Source organism: Apostichopus japonicus, chromosome 14, assembly GCF_037975245.1.
Source record: "Apostichopus japonicus isolate 1M-3 chromosome 14, ASM3797524v1, whole genome shotgun sequence".
Classification (NCBI taxonomy): Eukaryota; Metazoa; Echinodermata; class Holothuroidea; order Aspidochirotida; family Stichopodidae; genus Apostichopus; species Apostichopus japonicus.
Genome location: NC_092574.1, coordinates 5298256 through 5322402, shown reverse-complemented (window position 1 = coordinate 5322402; position 24147 = coordinate 5298256). Strand labels below are relative to the sequence as shown.

The 24147-nt window shown below is 35.5% G+C and overlaps 1 protein-coding gene across 2 annotated transcripts in view; it reads right to left on the bottom strand.

Annotated features, from left to right (window-relative positions):
• Positions 1 to 393: 393 nt before the first annotated feature.
• LOC139980359 (exosome complex component RRP43-like) overlaps positions 394 to 24147 on the bottom strand; it is a 138405-nt gene continuing 114651 nt past the window's right edge. The window contains exons 1-11 of one of the 2 annotated variants that reach the window (XM_071991979.1): positions 21247 to 21366; positions 18449 to 18485; positions 18046 to 18109; positions 17186 to 17259; positions 13380 to 13425; positions 12689 to 12794; positions 11555 to 11600; positions 10932 to 11028; positions 5120 to 5240; positions 3641 to 3747; positions 394 to 2697 (exon numbers count right to left, since the gene is read on the bottom strand). In XM_071991979.1, coding sequence (XP_071848080.1) covers positions 2585 to 2697; positions 3641 to 3747; positions 5120 to 5240; positions 10932 to 11028; positions 11555 to 11600; positions 12689 to 12794; positions 13380 to 13425; positions 17186 to 17259; positions 18046 to 18109; positions 18449 to 18485; positions 21247 to 21263 — 828 coding nt within the window. In that variant the 5' untranslated portion in view covers positions 21264 to 21366 and the 3' untranslated portion in view covers positions 394 to 2584. Of the gene's footprint in view, positions 2698 to 3640; positions 3748 to 5119; positions 5241 to 10931; positions 11029 to 11554; positions 11601 to 12688; positions 12795 to 13379; positions 13426 to 17185; positions 17260 to 18045; positions 18110 to 18448; positions 18486 to 21246; positions 21367 to 24147 lie in introns of those variants that run through there. The other variant, XM_071991980.1, reaches the window with a different exon arrangement.

Here is a 24147-nt window from a genome sequence, read left to right as displayed (position 1 = left end):
CCCACTCCTCTAGCGCCCCTCTTTTAAATATTGAAGCCAATTCATTCAAAATTCAATCAAATATAACACTTTGTAGTTCTTTGAAAATATTGAATGACGAAGACATCTCTTAAAGTGGGAAGGAGACCCTGCTTTCCCCATCTAATAATTTTCATTGTATCCTCTTGAAATTGATCCAATCGCATACATGTATTACATTTCTGCTGAGTATCTGTTTGGCTTCGGCTACAGTTAGGCCTTATAGATTCATATCTAAAAATCTTTTTAGGAATAAAAATTTCAACCATGCAAACCCCAGAATGCAGCCACAACTGTAGAGAAGGAGTAACAAATTATAAGTACTGTGTGATATGCCAAAAGAAGGAGAAACATTACAAGAATTTTCAAAACATCTCAGAGACTGGATTAATTTATTTGAACAATGCAATTGTAGTATGTGAAGATGAAGTTCCAGGCAGAATTAGGCCAGATATGTGAAAATAATTGAAAAGTATCATCCCAAGTGGCATGGTCAATGTCTGAAAGGGTATGCAAACAACAGACGCAAGCTAGTTAATGAGCAAGGCAGTGGGATCCATAGACCAAACAGCCAAAGAAAGACCCATTGTTTGTTTCATTAACTTGTATTTCATAGAGAAACAGAGTCACATATTTTCACCTATTATGTCTTATTGGCAGTACCCTGAAGATCTTTTCTGACTTAGGGTCCGATTTTGTCTGAAGATAGCTATCATGCTTATCATACAGGCTTTCCTAAAGGAGGGCTCTAATGACACAGGCTTCCCTTACCCCATTTATTCTCAAAAATTAGGCTACATATATGCAAACGGGCTGAGTTTTCCACCACCTCCCCCACCCCCATCCTAAAAGTGAGCATATGTGACAAAGTTTGGCAGTATCACTTTTATCCTTATGAAAATGTATTCCTATGCAATTCCCTTTCATTTGATACCCATTATGCCTTACTTTCATAAACTTCAGTTTTTAGTTTTTTCCCCACCCCACCCCATCCCCCTCCCCCCTCAAAGTTGCTCAACCGAGCCAATAGTGGGTGTAGATTAATATTTTCAGCAAAGGTTCAGCTCTTCAGCATAGTAACATGTAGATAAATATTCCTTGTGGTTTTTCCTTTCATTTTATAGTCATATCTAATATTTGTTTTATTCATTTATTATATGAAATACCATTTTCTATGTGACCTTTCCCTGGGTTCCCCTTATTCATGGGGAATATGAGAGCATTTAAGGTTTTCTCTCTCAATATTGTAAAATATGGATTCCTTGTATCATTTCCTTTCATTTGATACCCACCATGCCATACTTTAAATAACCTCAATTTTCCCCTCACCACCCCCTGGGGTGGGGCTGTGTGAACATTTGAGAGTGAGCCCTTTCAGATTTTCATCAGGGCACCCTAGGCTATCATTTAAGATAAAGCACATAAAAATAGCACAAGGAATTAAAAAAAAATGTTCCGGTGATCCCTGGTTACAAGTCTTTTCTTAATTCTACTTTTATTTATGAATCAACTAACTAATTATGCACATCGATGATGTACAGGGAGTGACTGCCTCATTTTCTGTAACATTATTCCTTTGTTTTTTTGAAGGACACTTAACACAGGTTTGTGGCCTTATGCAATTGTTTGAATAATGTAATTATTGTCTTCTGTGAAATGAGGAACATTACATTCAAATGATATATGTTGGCTTGTAATTAGGGGTTAACTTATTAAGGGCTAAAAAGAGAATATTTGATGAGCGCAACACTCCACGTCACAGTTTGCACATACTTAATGAGTTTCCCAGATTGGTTAAAACTTCAAAAGCATATCTTTCGACAGATTTTGAATGAGATTAAAACACAGCAAATGTACTGAAAATAAGGCAAAACGACTAGTTGTCCATAGCACTTTAAGATACTTTTCTGCTTCACCAACCTCAAAGTTTTATAAAAATTCACCAACTTTAACAGTTTTTATAAACATTCTTGCTATGAGCATGTTCATTTGTAGTTACAGTGTGGCACAAATCTTGTAATTTTCTGATATTTGATAACACTACATAGCACAGAGAATGTCTTTCAAAAACTAGTTGCATTTGAACCTGACAAAGAAACTAGCCTTTAATAATCAGCAGTTCAACACATATAATGTTGGATTCTAGAATTCAATATCCCATCTAGATGCATCAAACAATTCCTTAGCACTTTGTGGTCCAACCTTGTGTTACTGTACCTCTGTCACAGCTACACTTCAGATTACCCATACTGATATTTCAACAAGTCTGACCTTTGCCATGAAAACCTCTTGCCTTATCACACTGTTCCATTCAGCAGTGGTTACTTTGTTGCCTGGGTAACATGCCTAGCTACACATATTGTAGTCTAGCCACATATATTGTAGCCTAACCACAAATATTGCAGCCTAGCTACACATATTGCAGCCTAGCCACACATATATCAGCCTAGCTACACATATTGCAGCCTAGCCACACATATTGCAGCCTAGCCACACATATTGCAGCCTAGCTACACATATTGCAGCCTAGCCACACATATTGCAGCCTAGAAACAGCTGAAAGACATCATCCTTTACTGCTTTTAAAAGTCTTTTCCAACAGTTTCCTGACTTTGTTTGCTCGCTCCTTACTCCTTGCTATACAGTCTTGCATTTTATTGACCGGAAGTGGACTTCCTCCTGTAAGACAAAATGAGGGCTAAAATATATTAGCCATTGAGACAATTTGAAATGAAATCATCTACACAAGGTTTTAAGGTTTTAAATTTGAATATGACCATATGATGTATTTTCTATTTACCAAACTGGTTCTGTTTAAAGCTTACGGCGCAGCCAAACATTCCACTTTTTCTTTCCATAGTTATGTGCAAAATACACTAGGAAAGTAGCTACATCTGCAATGAAAGGGCTGTAGAACTAATCTAGGTGTATAGGTATCCTTCCAAACAGGAGTGGGCTTAGAATGGGCTTTTACTTGAAAACATCCAACAGCAATACTGTTTTAGGTGATAAGACCATTATCTACTTCAAATCATCAGCAAGCTGGAGCTACATGTCAAGTATGAATTTCATTCAAGCTTTGGATTGAGGTTATTATGTTTGAAAGGTTTTCAGACCTTTACCTCTTTTGACCTATGACCTTTACCTACTCAACAGGATCCTTATACTCACTATTAACAGTGGATGTACATAGTACAACAAGCCAAGATCATATTTGTGCTATACATGCATGATAGGAAAAGTTAATTGCATACACAATCAGTTCCCTGCTACAGTGGATTAATAGGGACATAAGACGGGGGGAAAAAAGTGTCCCCAAAGATCAAAATTGTGACTTTTTTATCTCAAATTGTGACTTTTATCTCAAAATTGTGACTTTTTATCTCAAAAATTTAACTTTATTAAAGCACACTGCAGCTAACATAGCGACTTTCAGGCATTATTTGGGAAAATATTCAAATATCTCAGATGGTTACCTGTAAGTCTACCAAGGTATAACCCTGCATAATCAACAAAGTGTCCCCATTAATAGCTTGTAAAAGAAAATTTTCACCAGCTTTAACTCTTACAATTGGAAAGCGAGACAAGGAGGAAGGGCAGTGGGTGAACATCTTACACTCACCTGGTTTGTGAACAGCACATAGGTTGCCATCTTCTGTTGTCACTATGGTTACCACACCAGTCGCCATGGTTTCCTCTTCCTTTGTTGGGTCAGCAAGTAAAATTGAGCTGTGAAGAGTTAGTTAAAGGATACTTTGTATTCACCAGCTACAGAACAACTTTCTTCTAGACAACAAACTGTAAAGAAATCTTCCTCTCTGATGGGATGGATCTCTTCACAAATAGCACCTACCTTCTGTGTATAGATGTATGTGTGAATGTATGTATGTATGTATGTATGTATGTTAGATCCTCCTGCAAGCAGGAAGATAATCATAACTAACATACAGCAGCAAAACTCCATATGTTGATGGGGAAAAAAAGGAAAGAAAACTACATCCCAGATCTCAGAGTACATCCTACAAACATTGACATGGTATTGCTGGTAATATCAAACCACAAAACTAAAAGCTGAATGTTACACTTAGTAAACATCTGACCAAACCATGTAACGATCACACATATTAAGTGGATGCTGGCAAAACATGCGCAGATTTTACTTATGTTTCATTATTACTGGTGCAAAGTTCATAGACTAAATTAACAAGCATGTTTCCATTATCACTTCTTGAACTATTCTGTAGGAGACCACCAGATTCTGACAAAGTCAATAATAAACTACAGGTAATGCTTAAACTGCTATCCAATTGTCCCCAGAGTTTTTGATTCAACTGGAGAGATACATATTTTATACCCAAACTTGCTGTTTCCCATGAGTGTAATTTACTTTACATATCATCCATGTCTTACTACATTAAGAGAAATTGCAACTGGGGGGGGGGGGGGGGAGATCAAACTAAAATGATTACTAAGGTTACTTTCCATCAAGTGGAAAGACTGCTTGACATCATTAGCATAATACACAGCTCAAGATTAGCCAGGGAACGTCAGTAAAGACAGTATTGGCTTGTAATAAGCTATATACTTGATACTAAAGACCAAACAGTTATTTTATAAATGTTTATGTTAATGCTTAAGCAGGGCTACTATTCAGTCCACACATGAAGCAAAATTTATTAAAAGGAAACAAAAATGAACGCATTTCTAATGAGTAAGCTAAGGTTTGTTTCTAGGGGAAGGCCTACCTTAACATATTCAGCCTAGCTTAAAGCCTCTATAGTCTCTCAAATGGAAGTCTTCCTTTCCCATCAATTCTAACTGCACTTCCTTTAATATATGTATGTACAGTATGTAGGCGTGTATGTATGTATTTTAGATCCTCTAAAATCCATGAGACCATAGAGCACTGGCATACCAACACATGTATCACATCAGAACTGTCTGCAGCTCGAAAATCAGATGTAACATAGTCAAGACAGATGTCACCACAATTATTCATATAAAATGCAGACAAAAATAAACAAAAAAACTAAGACACAAGTAAAATACACTAATGATTGGGATATATTAAATCAAACTTAATGTTTAAAAAAAATCCTACTCATCAAAAACCACAAAAGATGTAGACACTGGGTGAGAGGATAGATCAAGAGGAATCATTCTCTTCTCCGATGTTACTGCTAGACCGCTGTCTTCATCGATACGTACGTCGGGTAACAAAACTGTGAATGGAGACAACCATACTGACATCAAAAGAGTCTTAGCATTCATATCAAAGTAAGAAAATCACAGAATTTGAAATTTTCTGCTTCATCATGGTACTAAGTTGGATCTCTGTAAGTTGTCCAAGAAAACAAAACATCTTCTAACACTAAGTTAAAAGGTAAGTAAAACGATGGGGAGTCAACAATAGGTAGAGATTGCTAAAATCTCAAAGACTGCAGCAGAAATGTCAGTAATAATTATGGAATAGTATCCCAATGCTTCATCAATCTCTTCCCACTTGAACAAAAAATATCATCACTATTCTCAAATACATTGTTTATCTGAGATTTCTTGTTGTTTTCAGTTGAAATGTTAAATGCTATAGTTTTTTACCAGAATTTCTTGTTTGATACTATCATCATTGTGTGTTCCTGTTTGATACTGTTATTAATGTGTATATTCCTGTTTGATACTGTCATCATTGTATATATTCCTGTTTGATATTGTCATTAATGTGTATATTCCTGTTTGATACTGTCATTAATGTGTATATTCCTGTTTGATACTGTCATCATTGTGTATGTTCCTGTTTGATACTGTCATTAATGTGTATGTTCTTGTTTGATACTATCATCATTGTGTGTTCCTGTTTGATACTGTTATTAATGTGTATATTCCTGTTTGATACTGTCATCATTGTGTATATTCCTGTTTGATATTGTCATTAATGTGTATATTCCTGTTTGATACTGTCATTAATGTGTTTATTCCTGTTTGATACTGTCATCATTGTGTATGTTCCTGTTTGATACTGTCATTAATGTGTATATTCCTGTTTGATACTGTCATTATTGTGTATATTCATGTTTGATACTGTCATTAATGTGTTTGTTCATGTTTGATACTGTCATTAATGTGTATATTCCTGTTTGATACTGTCATCATTGTGTATATTCCTGTTTGATACTGTCATCATTGTGTATGTTCCTGTTTGATACTGTCATCATTGATACATGATCCTGTTTGATACTGTCATTAATGTGTGTTTCTGTTTAAACTGTCATTAATGTGTATACGTTCATGTTTGATACTGTCATTAATGTGTATGTTCATGTTTGATACTGTCATCAATGTGTATATTCATGTTTGATACTGTCATTAATGTGTATGTTCATGTTTGATACTGTTATTATTGTGTATGTTTCTGTTTGATACTGTCATCATTGTGTATATTCATGTTTGATACTGTCATTAATGTGTATACGTTCATGTTTGATACTTTCATCATTGTGTGTTCCTGTTTAGTACTGTCATCATTGTGTGTTCCTGTTTGATACTGTCATTAATGTGTATGTTCCTGTTTGATACTGTCATTAATGTGCATGTTCCTGTTTGATACTTTCATCATTGTGTATATTCATATTTGATAATGTCATTATTGTGTATATTCATGTGTGATACTGTCATTAATGTGTATGTTCCTGTTTGATACTGTCATCATTGTGTATATTCATGTTTGATACTGTCATTAATGTGTATATTCCTGTTTGATACTGTCATTAATGTGTATGTTCCTGTTTGATACTGTCATCATTGTGTATATTCATGTTTGATACTGTCATTAATGTGCATGTTCCTGTTTGATACTGTCATTAATGTGTATGTTCTTGTTTGATACTGTCATCATTGTGTATATTCATGTGTGATACTGTCATTAATGTGTATGTTCCTGTTTGATACTGTCATCATTGTGTACATTCATGTTTGATACTGTCATTAATGTGCATGTTCCTGTTTGATACTGTTATCATTGTGTGTTCCTGTTTGATACTGTCATTAATGTGCATGTTCCTGTTTGATACTGTCATTATTGTGTATATTCATGTTTGATAATGTCATTATTGTGTATGTTCATGTTTGATACTTTCATCATTGTGTATATTCATATTTGATAATGTCATTATTGTGTATGTTCATGTTTGATACTGTCATTAATGTGTATGTTCATGTTTGATACTGCCATTAATTTGTATGTTCATGTGTGATACTGTCATTAATGTGTATGTTCCTGTTTGATACTGTCATCATTGTGTATGTTCCTGTTTGATACTGTCATTAATGTGCATGCTTCTGTTTATACTGTCATTAATGTGTATACATTCATGTTTGATACTGTCATTAATGTGTATGTTCATGTTTGATACTGTCATTAATGTGTATGTTCCTGTTTGATACTGTCATCATTGTGTATATTCATGTTTGATACTGTCATTAATGTGTATGTTCATGTTTGATACTGTCATTAATGTGTATGTTCATGTTTGATACTGTCATTAATGTGTATGTTCCTGTTTGATACTGTCATTAATGTGTATGTTCCTGTTTGATACTGTCATCATTGTGTATGTTCCTGTTTGATACTGTCATTAATGTGTATGTTAATGTTTGATACTGTCATTAATGTGTATGTTTCTGTTTGATACTGTCATCATTGTGTACATTCATGTTTGATACTGTAATTAATGTGTATGTTCATGTTTGATACTGTCATTAATGTGTATGTTCCTGTTTGATACTGTCATTATTGTGTAAATTCATGTTTGATACTGTCATTAATGTGTTTGTTCATGTTTGATACTGTCATTAATGTGTATATTCCTGTTTGATACTGTCATCATTGTGTACATTCATGTTTGATACTGTCATTAATGTGTATGTTCATGTTTGATACTGTCATTAATGTGTATGTTCCTGTTTGATACTGTCATTATTGTGTAAATTCATGTTTGATACTGTCATTAATGTGTTTGTTCATGTTTGATACTGTCATTAATGTGTATATTCCTGTTTGATACTGTCATCATTGTGTATATTCATGTTTGATACTGTCATTAATGTGTATGTTCCTGTTTGATACTGTCATTAATGTGTATGTTCCTGTTTGATACTGTCATCATTGTGTACATTCATGTTTTATACTGTCATTAATGTGCATGTTCCTGTTTGATACTGTCATCATTGTGTGTTCCTGTTTAGTACTGTCATCATTGTGTGTTCCTGTTTGATACTGTCATTAATGTGTATGTTCCTGTTTGATACTGTCGTTAATGTGCATGTTCCTGTTTGATACTTTCATCATTGTGTATATTCATATTTGATAATGTCATTATTGTGTATGTTCCTGTTTGATACTGTCATTAATGTGCATGTTCCTCTTTGATACTGTTATCATTGTGTGTTCCTGTTTGATACTTTCATTAATGTGTATATTCCTGTTTGATACTGTCATTAATGTGTATGTTCATGTTTGATACTGTCATCATTGTGTATATTCATGTTTGATACTGTCATTAATGTCCATGTTCCTGTTTGATACTGTCATTAATGTGTATGTTCCTGTTTGATACTGTGATCATTGTGTATATTCATGTTTGATACTGTCATTAATGTGTATGTTCATGTTTGATACTGTCATCATTGTGTACATTCATGTTTGATACTGTCATTAATGTGCATGTTCCTGTTTGATACTGTTATCATTGTGTGTTCCTGTTTGATACTGTCATTAATGTGTATGTTCCTGTTTGATACTGTCATTAATGTGCATGTTCCTGTTTGATACTTTCATCATTGTGTATATTCATATTTGATAATGTCATTATTGTGTATGTTCATGTTTGATACTGTCATTAATGTGTATGTTCATGTTTGATACTGTCATTAATGTGTATGTTCATGTTTGATACTGTCATTAATTTGTATGTTCATTTGTGATACTGTCATTAATGTGTATGTTCATGTTTGATACTGTCATTAATGTGTATGTTCATGTTTGATACTGTCATTAATTTGTATGTTCATTTGTGATACTGTCATTAATGTGTATGTTCCTGTTTGATACTGTCATTAATTTGTATGTTCATTTGTGATACTGTCATTAATGTGTATACGTTCATGTTTGATACTGTCATTAATGTGTATGTTCATGTTTGATACTGTCATTAATGCGTATGTTCCAGTTTGATACTGTCATCATTGTGTATATTCATGTTTGATACTGTCATTAATGTGTATGTTCATGTTTGATGCTGTCATTAATGTGTTTGTTCATGTTTGATACTGTCATTAATGTCTATGTTCCTGTTTGATACTGTCATTAATGTGTATGTTCCTGTTTGATACTTTCATTAATGTGTATGTTCATGTTTGATACTTTCATTAATGTGTATGTTCATGTTTGATACTTTCATTAATGTGTATGTTCATGTTTGATACTGTCATTAATGTGTATGTTCCTGTTTGATACTGTCATCATTGTGTATATTCATGTTTGATACTGTCATTAATGTGTATGTTCATGTTTGATGCTGTCATTAATGTGTTTGTTCATGTTTGATACTGTCATTAATGTGTATGTTCATGTTTGATACTGTCATTAATGTGTATGTTCCTGTTTGATACTGTCATCATTGTGTATATTCATGTTTGATACTGTCATTAATGTGTATGTTCATGTTTGATGCTGTCATTAATGTGTTTGTTCATGTTTGATACTGTCATCATTGTGTATATTCCTGTTTGATACTGTCATTAATGTGTATGTTCCTCTTTGATACTGTCATTAATGTGTATGTTCCTGTTTGATACTGTCATCATTGTGTACATTCATGTTTGATACTGTCATTAATGTGTTTGTTCATGTTTGATACTTTCATCATTGTGTATATTCATATTTGATAATGTCATTATTGTGTATGTTCATGTTTGATACTGTCATTAATGTGCATGTTCCTCTTTGATACTGTTATCATTGTGTGTTCCTGTTTGATACTTTCATTAATGTGTATATTCCTGTTTGATACTGTCATTAATGTGTATGTTCCTGTTTGATACTGTCATTAATGTGCATGTTCCTGTTTGATACTTTCATCATTGTGTATATTCATATTTGATGTCATTATTGTGTATGTTCATGTTTGATAATGTCATTAATGTGCATGTTCCTGTTTGATACTGTTATCATTGTGTGTTCCTGTTTGATACTGTCATTAATGTGTATGTTCCTGTTTGATACTGTCATCTTGTGTATGTTCATGTTTGATACTGTCATTAATGTGTATGTTCCTGTTTGATACTGTCATCATTGTGTATATTCATGTTTGATACTGTCATTAATGTGCATGTTCCTGTTTGATACTGTTATCATTGTGTGTTCCTGTTTGATACTGTCATTATTGTGTATGTTCATGTTTGATACTTTCATTAATGTGTATATTCCTGTTTGATACTGTCATTAATGTGTATGTTCCTGTTTGATACTGTCATCATTGTGTATATTCATGTTTGATACTGTCATTAATGTGCATGTTCCTGTTTGATACTGTTATCATTGTGTGTTCCTGTTTGATACTGTCATTAATGTGTATGTTCCTGTTTGATACTGTCATTAATGTGCATGTTCCTGTTTGATACTTTCATCATTGTGTATATTCATATTTGATAATGTCATTATTGTGTATGTTCATGTTTGATACTGTCATTAATGTGTATGTTCATGTTTGATACTGTCATTAATGTGTATGTTCCTGTTTGATACTGTCATCATTGTGTATATTCATGTTTGATACTATCATTGTTGCTTATTCTATTATTTCTTCTTGCTTAAAAAAGAAATGATTGTGGCAAGTACTACAAGTAGTGAAACTCACCATTTTTCAGGGCTGCCAGGAGGGACAGTAGACAAGCATCCACGACATTGCCTTCATAATCCAGACATATCATATCGCAATGTAAAACCCAACAAAGCTGTAAGAATTGTGTAAAAATCGATTGAGATGTGCGCTAAGTGTAAACAGAATGTTGATTCTTTAACATCTGGATATAATGATAAATATGGACTGACAACTTTTAATGTCAGCTAGACATGAGCAAGCTGATAAACACTCCGCTGCTAAATATCTGGACACTGATAAACATTTATAATATCTTAATTATGAAAACATGGTGCTGCATTCCATCACAGATACATTAATCTTTCTTTGATGTTGGGATATGGCTGATTTACATTTGTTTGATTTGCTACAATCAATAATGACTTAATTAAACAAGCACAGGCAGTTGGGACAACCACCATTCATGAGCTGGGAGGGAGGTTAAGATATAATGTCAAAGGGGTGTAATTGATGCAACAGAAAGACAGAATCAACCACCCCAAAAGAAACACAAAAAATCCCCCGAACAAACAGAATGTAAGTACGTAGCTGTCTGAAAAGACCATGATATTTTTTTTTAAGGATAAAAATTAATCCAAATGTTTAACAATAATACTCACCGTCCCTTCTGCAATGCAAAGAGACTCCAAGTTGATAAGTTTTGAGCTGTGGACATTATTGACAGGCAAAGCAAGATAGTTAACATTGTCAATTTGTCATCCAAACAACGATTACAATAATAAGAGTTAAATTTATCTCAAATATTCCTTTCAAAGGGGGCAAAAAACTGACAATTCTGAATCTTTGACACTATGACATTTCTTTGGTGTGATCAATCTGTGTAAACAATTTGGAAAATGTCTTATGTTTGCAGTAAAATATGTAGTTTCAAATTTAAGGCACTCACAAGATTCTGTAAAACAGCTTTGTGCAGTTGGGCAACAAGTCATTTAAACCCACAAGGTTATTCTCAAAACAAGAGTGTCATTATGCAAACTTTAAGACAAAATCTAGAAGTTTCATCATGTTAAGGTTAATGAGTGAATAATTCAGAAGTGAATTGATTTTGCCACCAATGCACATTTTCAGTGTATCATTCACAAGTAAAATGACAATTCAGAAACTTCAAATCCCTGTGACTTGTGTCTGTTATTTGAAATGATATTATGTCAAGTTATGAACTACATTAAAATGCTGGCATCAATAAATTTACCAAAATCATCTCAAAGAGCTGCTTTAAGTCGTAATAAACTGGAGCTGGACCAGGCGCGTAGCCAAGGGGGGGCGAAGGGGGCAGCCGCCCCCCCTTGAGCATATTTTTAAAATTTTTTTTAAAGGTTTTTATGATATCGCTAGTATTTTCAAAAGAGAAAATGCTAAGATGCAACTTACAAGGCATGGGAAGTGCCATTTCCAGCGATCTGGGGGGCATTTACAGCCAAAATTTTCTTGTACGCTTCGCGCCAATCATGGTGGCGCTACGCTTAGATAGTTTGCAATGCCGAATCTACATTTTGGCCCTCCCTTGGCAACTTCCTGGCTACGCGCATGAGCTGGACTCCAGTAAATATATTCTAAAGGCTGGGCCCTTTATGACCAGATGTGTATGAATGTATTTATAAAGCAATCATACATTTCAAGTTTTACTTCATTTCAAGATAAAGATTTTGAAATATGTTCAGACTATTTTGAGTAGGAGGAATCACATTTAAAAATATACATTAAATTGTAAGAGTTTGATTTCTGGAGCTTACCTCTTGACGATATTATCAATAAGCTGAGAAACAACTTGAGCCTGATCACCTGGAGGACCAGATTTAAACTGAGATGAGCACAGAGGGGGTAGTTCCACATTAGGTACTACATGAAAATAAAAAAGAAATGAAAAACAAAACATTCTTTCTTCAGCACCTTGTGCCACGAAGTTGCTCTTTAGTTTTTACTTGTTTCGGGAAGGAACATCAACTGATCATGAAGCTTGTATTGAAATCAGCGTTCAAATTCATAATAGAATGGAATGGATACATATCATTGATGGGATGCAGCTAAAAGAACATCTTTGCTTGATCAATGGCAAACATAATTAGTAAATGTAAAGCAAATACGTGACCTAATGATGCAAACTGCTGCTTAAATGCATGTGATAAAGAACACCCTTTGTCCTAAGGTTGATATTATGGGTTTTTGATGTTAAAAACAAGTTTAAATGTACACAGTAATGCCAAAAGACACACAAACGCTCAACCATTGGAAAAAACGTAGTTTCTTTGTTGGACTGAGTTCAGAGCCAGTTAAGGCAGAAATCATTGCATCCATCAAACAGGTAATTAAATTTATTGACGAAATAGAGCATGAGTTGACAGTAGCAACATTTTGATAAAGGTCTGCTATAGTTTCAAATGAACTGAAACTTGCTAAACAATGTCCAAAAGTTGCAACACTCACCTAGATAGCCTTTGGTTGGCTCATCTAAAAGTGGAGCAGAAAACTCCTGTATTTGTAAAAGATGGAAATATCTTTGAAAATCATTTATGCATTCTAAAAACATATGTGAAGCTCAACAATATTGACTCTTAGCACATAAAGCAATTTGCATGATTGAAAGACATCTACTTGACAATTAGAACTATTCAGTTCATTAAAAGAAAAGCAAAAAATGTACCAATATTACTGTGAAATATTATACGTCAGTTGGTCCTGAAAGGATATCATTGTCCACACGGATGCCTAGGTTAATTCCATTTAACTTTACTGGCAACTTGACACTGTCACACAGACCTACAGGTACAACTCAAAATATTGTTAAAATTACCACAGAAAGTATCATAAAGTATTGACACACTATGTGAGACTTGTATTGAAGAGAAATATTCCACACTTCTATAGTTGAAAACCCTATCTCAATATCTTGCCCATAACTTGAGATATGGTTGGTTGAATGTAACCTACTTTGACAGGCTAAACACCTTCAACTACTCCAGGAAGTTGGATCACAGTAGGAGGTCTGTGATGTCATCTGGGCAAATGCCCTTTGGAAGCTTTACTCAGGCTATTATAATCTTCTTGTTGATTTATCATTGAAAACTGATACATTTTGTAATGTTAGATTAGCTGCCAATGTTCACTGTACTTTATCAAAATGTATCCTTTTTGCAGAAATATTCTTTTCCTCTGTGGATAAATGATTGGCAAATTGACAGATGCATAATTTACAAAATATCCCCCAATTTGAAATATTCACATCTTCACGATACAAAATGCTATGAGGTATCCGCCATATTATGAAGATTTTCAGCATAGTTGCTAAAACACAATCACAAGAAAATCCTTTCAATTAAAATGTTATCAGAAAGACAGGTATTTTAAATGTAATGTTATGTACGTGTGTATGCGTGTATAAATGTGTGTACTGTAAGTATATGGCAAGCCATATAGGACAAACACCGATTGATATATCCTTGTATTAATACAAATGTATACGGGTATTAATTTGAACGTATACGCGAACTAAATCGGACAATAACTAGCATGTCTCATAGATTTCACAAACGAGCTTCAAAAGTTTATATCACATTGTAGTATCGCCAGTGCTATATATGAGAGATTTGAAAGTTAGTCTTTATGATGTACAGTACACCCAGGCCAAACATACTTGATCTAGACAACAGCATGTTTTAATACGTGTATATACTCGAATTAATATGTGTATATTTTCAAATTAATACATGCATATTTTCGAACTAATACGAATTTTAATACGTTGTGGCTATTCGCACGAACGTAATCGTGCGAATAACATTGACTATTAGCACGCATGTAACTTGACCAATGGGCGCTCGTGGTTGATGTAACCAATGAACTGTCCTGATATGTGCTGGCCGGGAGGGATGAACAGGACATCGATGGACAATAACACAGCAGTGCATGACAATGGAACAGGAATTTGATAACTATGGGGATTTTCAGGGTTATGTTCAAAGGATATGGATACTTTTTCTATTTTTGTAATAAAGGATTCCAAAACCGTCGAAGCAGCAAACAAGCTACTAGATGAATTAAGTTCATCATATTCCTTATGCATTTTAAGAAAGTTTTGCAACAAATCTTTTCTGAAATATTCCAACAAAATCTTTAATTATTTCTCTGAATTTTCCCAGAATTGATCACATCTTTGATTTCTCTCATATTTTACAGATTTGGCTATTGATTTTGAAAAAGATAACCTTTTTTTTGAGAATCAGCAAATTTTCATCGACCAAAATCTTCAGGGGGGCAAGTGGGGGGTGGGCAAATCGACCGTGCACACCCAACACTGTGGTTGGGGCCATGGTTTACCTTCCCCGCCTACTCTGCTTTTCTAATCACTACATTCTAACATGCCTACTTATACCCACATACACGTTCGTGCGAATAGCAATCCTTATTGGCACGCTTTCGTGTGTAAAGTCACTGTCTATAAGCACGAGCATGTTCGTGCGAATATCGATGTTTATTGGTACGTCAACGTAACAATAACGGTTGTTATTGGCACGTGCACGTGCCAATAGACACGACCATTTTAATATTCAAATTAATACGCGTATATATTTAAGCCTTATGATTGGCTTATAATATATACGCATATATTTGAAAGAATAGGCTTATATATTCAAATTAATAAGCGGATATATTACGCGTGGTAGCTTTGCCATATATATATGTATGTGTGTTTGTATGTATTCTAAGACCCGAAACAGAAATGGTTTCTTGAAACTTACTCTCCAAATTGAGATGATACATGGACACTAATCTACAAAAAGTAGAGAAACTCATTCCGATTTTAATCTTTAATGAACATTAATTTAATATCGTAATGCCATTTGAATTACCCTCTCAACTGACTGGAACTACGTTGTCCCTGAAAGTTATGTACTCAACTGCATTTTCTCTAATTTCTACTCTAAAACTCAATTTTCAAAGTTCTGTAGTAAAGTAATAGTTATAATATACAACTAGAGCACCAATGGTGCAGAAGCTCATACCTTTTCGAGCTTAAAAATGTAGGGCCCACAAAACTTTATGGCCCACCAAATTTTTTTCAGATTCCAACAATTTTGGGCCCATGAGGGATAACCCCCCCCCCCTCCGTTAGCAGAATACTGGCCACACCACTGGCTATAATTCCTATTTTCCCCTTTAAATCCTGTTTTACCCACTCTCTCAAACAATACCACTGACCTACCCTATTAAACTTTCTCCCCTCTACCTGAGCAGACATAATAAGCACTCCCTACAAGACATAACTTCACAAGCTGCCTACATACCTCAGGCTCAAAGAATCGGCAAGTGCTGATTGGCTATAGGGCTCTCATGCTTACAGTTCAACAGTTAATAACAACTCCCAGTCCTGCTTTAATTCCACTAACAGCCTCTGCAGAGCTTAACCACAAATGTAAACAAACACTGCAGTGACTGGGAGACAAATTAAAGGAGCTTTGGCAAAAAGTGAAGGCTCAGATTTTTTTAAACAATGGGGATTAATTGTAATTAATAAACTTTTGACCAAATTTTTTTAGGCATCACCTTATTCATACACAATCCAACAATCATCAGTTCAACTTTGAATATGATCCATCAAAATCTTGAGGAGATTGAGATATTTGAAAATATTACAAAGAATGACCCACGATGACCCCCTAAATGACATTTGACCTCAATTTTCCGAACACCCTTCGTAACTCTCATCCCGAGGAACATTGTGACCAAGTTTCATTATAATTGGCCATACACTGTACGAACAGGAGCAATTTGAAAATATAGGGCCGCGGCCCGGGCCACGAAAGACCCCTAGTTGATCTTTGATCTCAAATTCATGAACACCCTGAAGGTAAAACTACCATAGTACTATCGTGAGAAACCCTCAACATTGTACCATGGAATCTGTAGGAGAAGAAGCATTTTGCGTATTTCCACAAAATGGCCCATTACGGCCCACAGGTGACATTTGACCCCAAATTTTGGACCATCTCTGATGGCCCTATACTCAATGGTCCTTGTGTCCAAGTTTCATGAAATTCCATCAAACACTGTGCGAGTGGGAGCAGTTTTACCAATTGTTGATGGATAGAGTGATAGAGTGATAGACGCCGCACTGTAACAGTAGCTCACACCAGCATGCTGGTATGAGCTAAAAATGAACGATTTTGGAGAGGTACTAAATAAATAGCAAAGTACTGTACATAATCTGACTAAAAACCAGCTGACAGACTTACTGCTTTGATTCCACAAATGACTGTTGTGTTTCCAAGTTTTACCAGAGCCGAGCCATCAGCATTGCCAATGGTACCTTGACAGAAACAAACAATAGACAAATGTCATTATTTGCATATTCATTCATACTTAGTAAAGATTCCTAAATCCTATTAATCCATTCAGGTCAGCTGACCGTGGTTAATCCTGTGAGTAACACACGGTAAAATTACGGGGCATCACTTTAATAAATCTTTGGTTATATGTAACCAAAAATGTTTTGTTTTATGATTTTTTCCCCCACACAAATGATAGTGTATGAATGAACGGGGTTAATCAACGGTCTAGCGTGCGCTACTCACATGATTAATGCACTCCGGGTGTTAATGCTATCGCTGGATGCACTCGGGCTCCGCCCTCGTGCATCACTTGCATTATCCCCCGATCATGCATTAATCCTGTGAGTAACGCACGCTAGACCGTTGATTAACCCCTTATTGATTGTTACAGAGTAATACTGATTAAGTTTGAGTAACTGACAGCTTGAAACTGTTGATTCAATGTCAAAGCAGCTGCCAACACCTCCCACTCTTTATCGTCTTAAACGTTTCTTCTTCTCTAAAATATACATGTACAACAAATGATAACTAATGTGTTGAAATACAAGGTAAGGTGCTATCCCTTCAGGCAGTAACAGGCTGATCTACATGTTACATACATACCTATATTGTTACAAACAGTACCTATATTGTTACAAACAGTACCTATATTGTTACATACAGTACCTATATTGTTACATACGGTACTTATATTGTTACATACAGTACCTATATTGTTAGTTTGTTACATTATACAGTACCTATATTGTTACATTATACAGTACCTATATTGAGGTGAGTCGCTCTAATTTCGCCCAGCTCTCTGCCATCCGGACGGACATTCTCTTTCTGCAAAAACAAGAAAGATTGGTGAAGAAACACTACACTGTTACATCCACCCACACACAGACAAACACATGAAAGTATAAATCCAGTATGCAAAAACACATACAATCTTTGGTGATATAGTCTGTAGTGTCCTACTAGCTACTGACACTTCCAACACATTCAGTTTTATCCTAAACATTTAAGATAAACAAATTATGTCTCATGATCCAACTGTCAGTCTATGTGACATGGCATTCTCGAGGAGTTTCCAAAATTTTGGTTCAAAATTCAACATATTAATGATTATGCATCTTAAGATGGGTATTTTTTGTTAAAACTAAAACTGAGAATTTTCCTTACCAAGAACTTCCTGTAGTATTCAAGAGGTTGTGCAATCCTGTAGAAATAGTTGTTAAAATAGAAATACAACACAATAATAGACTTGTAAATTAAAAATGACATTTCCTCAATAATCCTACGAGAAGTTTGTGAGTTGTGGCAACAACAACACAAAATATGACAAATTAAGACTTTTGTACATTGTGTTTTCCTTTCTTCTAACGTTATGAGGAATTTGCTTTTCACTCAAAATACCAAGCATATGAAGAAACAAGCCTTAACCATTACTGCTTGAAAAGTTATAAAAGGCTATGTGCTACAGTAAGTTCTCTCGAAGGTGTAATCCTGGACATTTCAATAAAGAAATCTGGAGATCCGTGCCCCAAACTTGGAAATTTTACAACTTGCTTATATGTACTCCTTGTTTAACTGCTTCCCTTTCTTTACTGGTCTAGATTTTTGCATGTTGGATTTGGAGATCCCACTGTGAGACTATGCATACTAAATGAGTCACACTGTAACACAGTGGAGTTACTAGGTATGCCCTTCTGATCCCCTTGGAGTAACTATGTCGCTGTGTGGTCCCTTTTTGCACTCTTACCTTTCTTGCAGCTCTATGAAAATGAGAATACACTTCTCTTTATCACATATACGCATATAAGAAGCCCAATACTAGAAATTTAGCAGGTTACATACTGTACAGTAGTGGACTATCTATGTTTATTGTTTAAATGTGTACAATTAATAAGTAATATTGAGGGCTCCTCTAGAAAGCAGTGCTTCTGCACCAAGCAGGACTCCGACTACCCTCATTAAAGATGACAATAATAATAAAAAAATAAATAAATAAATAAAAATTCAATACTACTACTAACTGTACAATACATGAAGCTGGAAGACTGAACATGTTTGCAAATAGGCAACTGTACATGTACTGTATGTGTACATAACAGCAAAAACTCATTGTTTAATTGAATTGTGCCTTTGTTTATGTTATCATTGACAACCCATTAACCCTGTTATCCGAAAGATCACAAATAGCACAGTCACGACTTGCTCTCTCAGGACTGACGATCCGTTAAATATATGCAAGAGTGCCATTGTTATTTGCCAGATAACCAAGTTTATAGCTCCCACCTTTTACTATAAATAGGTGGCAGCTATTCACATGACTATATTCAATACATACTGTACCAGTGTTCTTGTTATTTACCCCATTGGTGGCCCAATAAGCATTGCTCTGATGCCTATTTACCTGATCATTGGATAAATAAGTGATGCACAACTGCATATATTTACTTGGTGGTTGGGTCATTAACAATGGAGCTCTTACATATTTACTAGATCGTTGTTTGATAAAGAATGGCAGAATACAATGCATCTAGAAATCTTATCCAGGTAGACGCATACGATGTAAAGCTTGTCAATATCAGATTGAAAAGGGCAATCTGCTATGCACGCATAGCCAACAGAGCCATGGACATACCTAACATTGGACATAGATATAAAAAACAACCTGTAAACTATTGATGTTTGTTGAGTTGTTCTCAAATGCAATTTGTCAGAGTGATTTTGCTAAAATGTTTAGCCTACTAGTACTGTAGCCTAGACTGATAGCAACAACAAAGCCAGTTTCGTAATTTGAATTTGAATTTATTGTCCACAATCGGAAATTTGACTTACACAGGTCGTAAACAAAAGAAGAAAAAAAATAAATAAATAAACTGCGATACACATGCAATAATACAACAAATAAACAGCAAGTTCTACAAATAAGAAACTTATCTTCTCACTTGTAAATTAAATATATGAATAGAGTTAGGCACAAATGAGTTACTGAAGCGTGAACACCATAAGGTGTTGTTCGTGAGTTGCCTAGTATTCTGCAATAAGTAAGCTTGCCATGCTTTAGCATGATGCTTACTCCCCCAACAGTCAGGTACTGTAGAAACACACTGTTCTGTTTAGAGTTCCACACTAGAGAAGTGTGAACAGTTCAGTCTGCTGGGCTCATATTTTGATTATGTCTCAGTTGTTGCTGAAGTTTTACAACTCTCTCTCGGTGTATGATAGTGGACTCATAATACTACACCCACAACCATTGCAATATCAATTATGTTTACCATTTAGCATAACCTACAGTAGGTGTCCTTCAAACAAATCTTTACCATATTAATTATTATGAAGGGGAGGGAGAACCCTCAACAGTACAACATCAACGCCCCACCAACTCCCCCCACCCCACATCCTTCCCTCACCTTTTCCGATAAAATAATGTAATCCTTTATATAATTTAGTTTACACAATATCACCCTTGATGGTACTAATTTAAAATCTGTACCATTCGACTAAGCCTACACCCTATTCCCTACTTCCTAACCCTACTCCCTAGTTACCCTATTCCCTACTTCCTAACCCTTATTCCTAACCCCTAACCCTACTCGCTAACCCTACTTCCTAACCCCTAACCCTATTCCCTGCCCCTTATAAGTTCTTATTATCATATGGTACGGATTCTAAAGTTAGGCCCCTTGATATATCATTATCAGTTTCAAGGTTGGAACTGTATACACATGCCCTACACTAGGCATTGGGAATCTGTTCTATATACTGTATATTGCAAAACAACATACCGTTACCATAACATTAGGACGTAATGCACGAAAAGCGATCGAAGCTCGGCAACGATTCAAAGCATTCCTTTAGGATAGAAAATCTATCTATAATTACTTTCTTTTTTTAGTAAATATGCGATGCTATCCAAACCATATTCTGTAACCGGTTTGGACAAAAGATCTGATAATAACGCCGAAACTTACCGAAAATCACGGGCCATGTTGAAATATGTATTATAGTGATGTTGGTAGCACACAACTAGTACAACTTTCGTACATTCAGATTTTCGAATGCGACCCTTCCTATGAGGGTAATCGGAATATGCACGAAGTTACAGCGACTATGTGCGTTTCGAAAAAAGAAAGCATTTATAAAGCAACGGTCTCATGAATTCATTTCTTCTTTATCCGTTTATCCATGTAATCATTTATTCTCTGGTCTGAGTAAGATTATTTAAATCAACAACTGATTTGAATAGGTAAATCCGGCAAAAAATTGGAAGAAGGATCGTCAGGGTCGTCCAGATTATAGGACCACAGAGAAAACTTGGCAATTAAGAGTGGTTAAAACTTAGTGGCTGATTAATGGCAGCTTCAATAATAAGTGGGAACTACCGGTATTACAAGACGACGTTCTATGGACAATACAATTGAGATTTTGATGAAAGAGGACGCAAACCTCGCGACTATACCCACTGAGGAGGACAGTGGTGTGGAAAATATTTCTATAGGCTCGCCGAGAACTTAGATTCAGGTATTGGAAAAAAACTAAACAACATCCGCACTGAGTTTAATAAAGCCATCGACAGACTCACCATGGAAATCGAGAGCCTGAAGTCAAAGAACACTGCAAGATAAATACAAATCGTCAGTGGCGGAGCTAGGGGTATTGGTCAGAGGGGGCGAGAATGGTCTGTAGGGGCGCTTTCGACACTATCTTAGCGGAGCGCCACCACAGGTTGGCGCGGAGCGTACAGAATTTTTTGAGTAAAGATACTCCCTAGATCGCCAGAAATGACCCTTTCCAGGCCTTGCTAATTTGCAGATAAACGAAGAATAAATATGTGTCATCGCCAAAAAAATGTGACAAATGTCAATAGGTAGATGAGAGCGCAGTAAAAATGTCAATAATCGCGAATAACTTAGAAGTGGTAAAAAGCTGAAAAGGGCGCCAGCAGTCCATTTGAGTCCGTCAGGGGGGCGGGGGCATCCGCCCCCTTGACTGTATGGACGCTCCGCCACTGCAAATCGTTACACCTGAGAATAGCCGATATCGTAACATAATGCGACAACCAGGCTGATGAAACAGTAACGTTCCTCACGGAGAAATAACCTAAGAACAGTTGGGATTATGACCGAAAACGATGACAATTGTTTGTACCTAGCACGGGAGGTTTGACGAAAAGCTGTCGCTGCCGATTGTCGGATAGAGCGGGCCCATTGTGACGGAAGGGTGGTCAACGGAAGAAACAGATATATCCTGGTAATGCACTCTTACAACCAAGACAAAATTACTCCACTGAAGAATAAGAGACATATACCTCACCAAATGTTACGTTTCACTGACGGTTGGTGGCGTTCCTCTAATATTATACCTTATTACTTCATTTGAATATGCAAAATTGTTTTTTGTGTTTCTGATCGTTCAACACCAATCCCTTTTGTTGTTATGGATTTGCTTACATCACATCATTCCTTTATCTGTTCTATATTACAGCCCGGGAGTAATCGTCCTTTTTCACCAACACAATTTTGTGTCGGAATTTTCCCGATAGACACGGATCTGTTTTACATCCATTTGGATTGAACATATTTATTTCTTCTTCAATCTCCTTTCAATACATGGTTATCTACATTATACTTAGTATATAAGTACTATAGTATATCTGGATATCACAGACAGTTTATGTACACCAAGCGTGGTGTTCCATGAAATTTAACCTAAACACTTTACTTATATTCTAACCGTTATATGGCAACGCTAAAATTCATTCTTTCAATGCTAGAGGACTTAGACAATCGAAAAAACGCAGACCGTTATTCGCTTCCTCCAAAGTCGTAAATTCAAGAATCGCACAGCTGTTTTCACGATGACAAATATTGGCTCAATGAATGGGGAGGCCGGTTTCTTTTATCTTTTATGTGGCTCAACAGCTAGTCGGGAGTTTTTTTTACTCTTCAGCCCACACTTACATGGTAATATTTTTAAACATAGGCCTACTGCAAACACTCATGGAAGGTTTATCCTCGCCGAAGTTTTTGAATAAAATAATTACTGTCGTTGGAGTATATGACCCTTGAACATATAGATAAATCCAGTCTTTTTAGTGGACTATCCAATAACTTATCATGATAGCATATAACATGATAACATATCATGGCTAGAGACTTCAGCTTTGTTTTCAATTTGGATTTAGACAAAGGTGGGTGGTTTACGTAAATCAAATTTGAAGGCTAGAGCCTCTAGCCTTCAAATTTGATTTACGTAAGTTTTTCATGAATGCCAGTCTAAAATCTAATTGATAACTGGAGGGAGAAAAACCCATTCTCAAAGTACTATGGAGTTCTAATATTATATCTGCAATTCACTAGAGATTTGATTTTTTCCTTGTCCCTCGAAATATTGAGCACACTATTAGTGACGTATCTTTTTCTCCTGGTATCCAGTCAGACCACTCATTTATTTTCTTCACGTGTCCAGGTTATTGGAAATTCAACAATTCTCTTTCAAACGATGATTCTTTTATTAACATGTTCAATGACATATTCGAGCCAATGATAAAAACCATTTTCTTCAGCAAACCCCCGCACTCGCCGGGAGACCCAGCTTCCATAAAATACTCTAAGCAAAATGCCTTTGAGAGACGACGTTATAATGAAGAAACACTTTTACGTAAAATGTCCAGTTTAGAGCAACTGTACAGTTATTTATGGCAGAATCTGCGGAGGTTAGATCTCATCTTAAAGCTGCCCAGAATGATTTATAGTCTTATTACGATATAAGCTCAAAGGTACTATTGTCAGATCTAGAGTACGATGGGTTGAGGAGGCAGAGATAAACACTCTTTACTATGTTTAGTGCTTCTTCTTCTTTTAAAATTAATT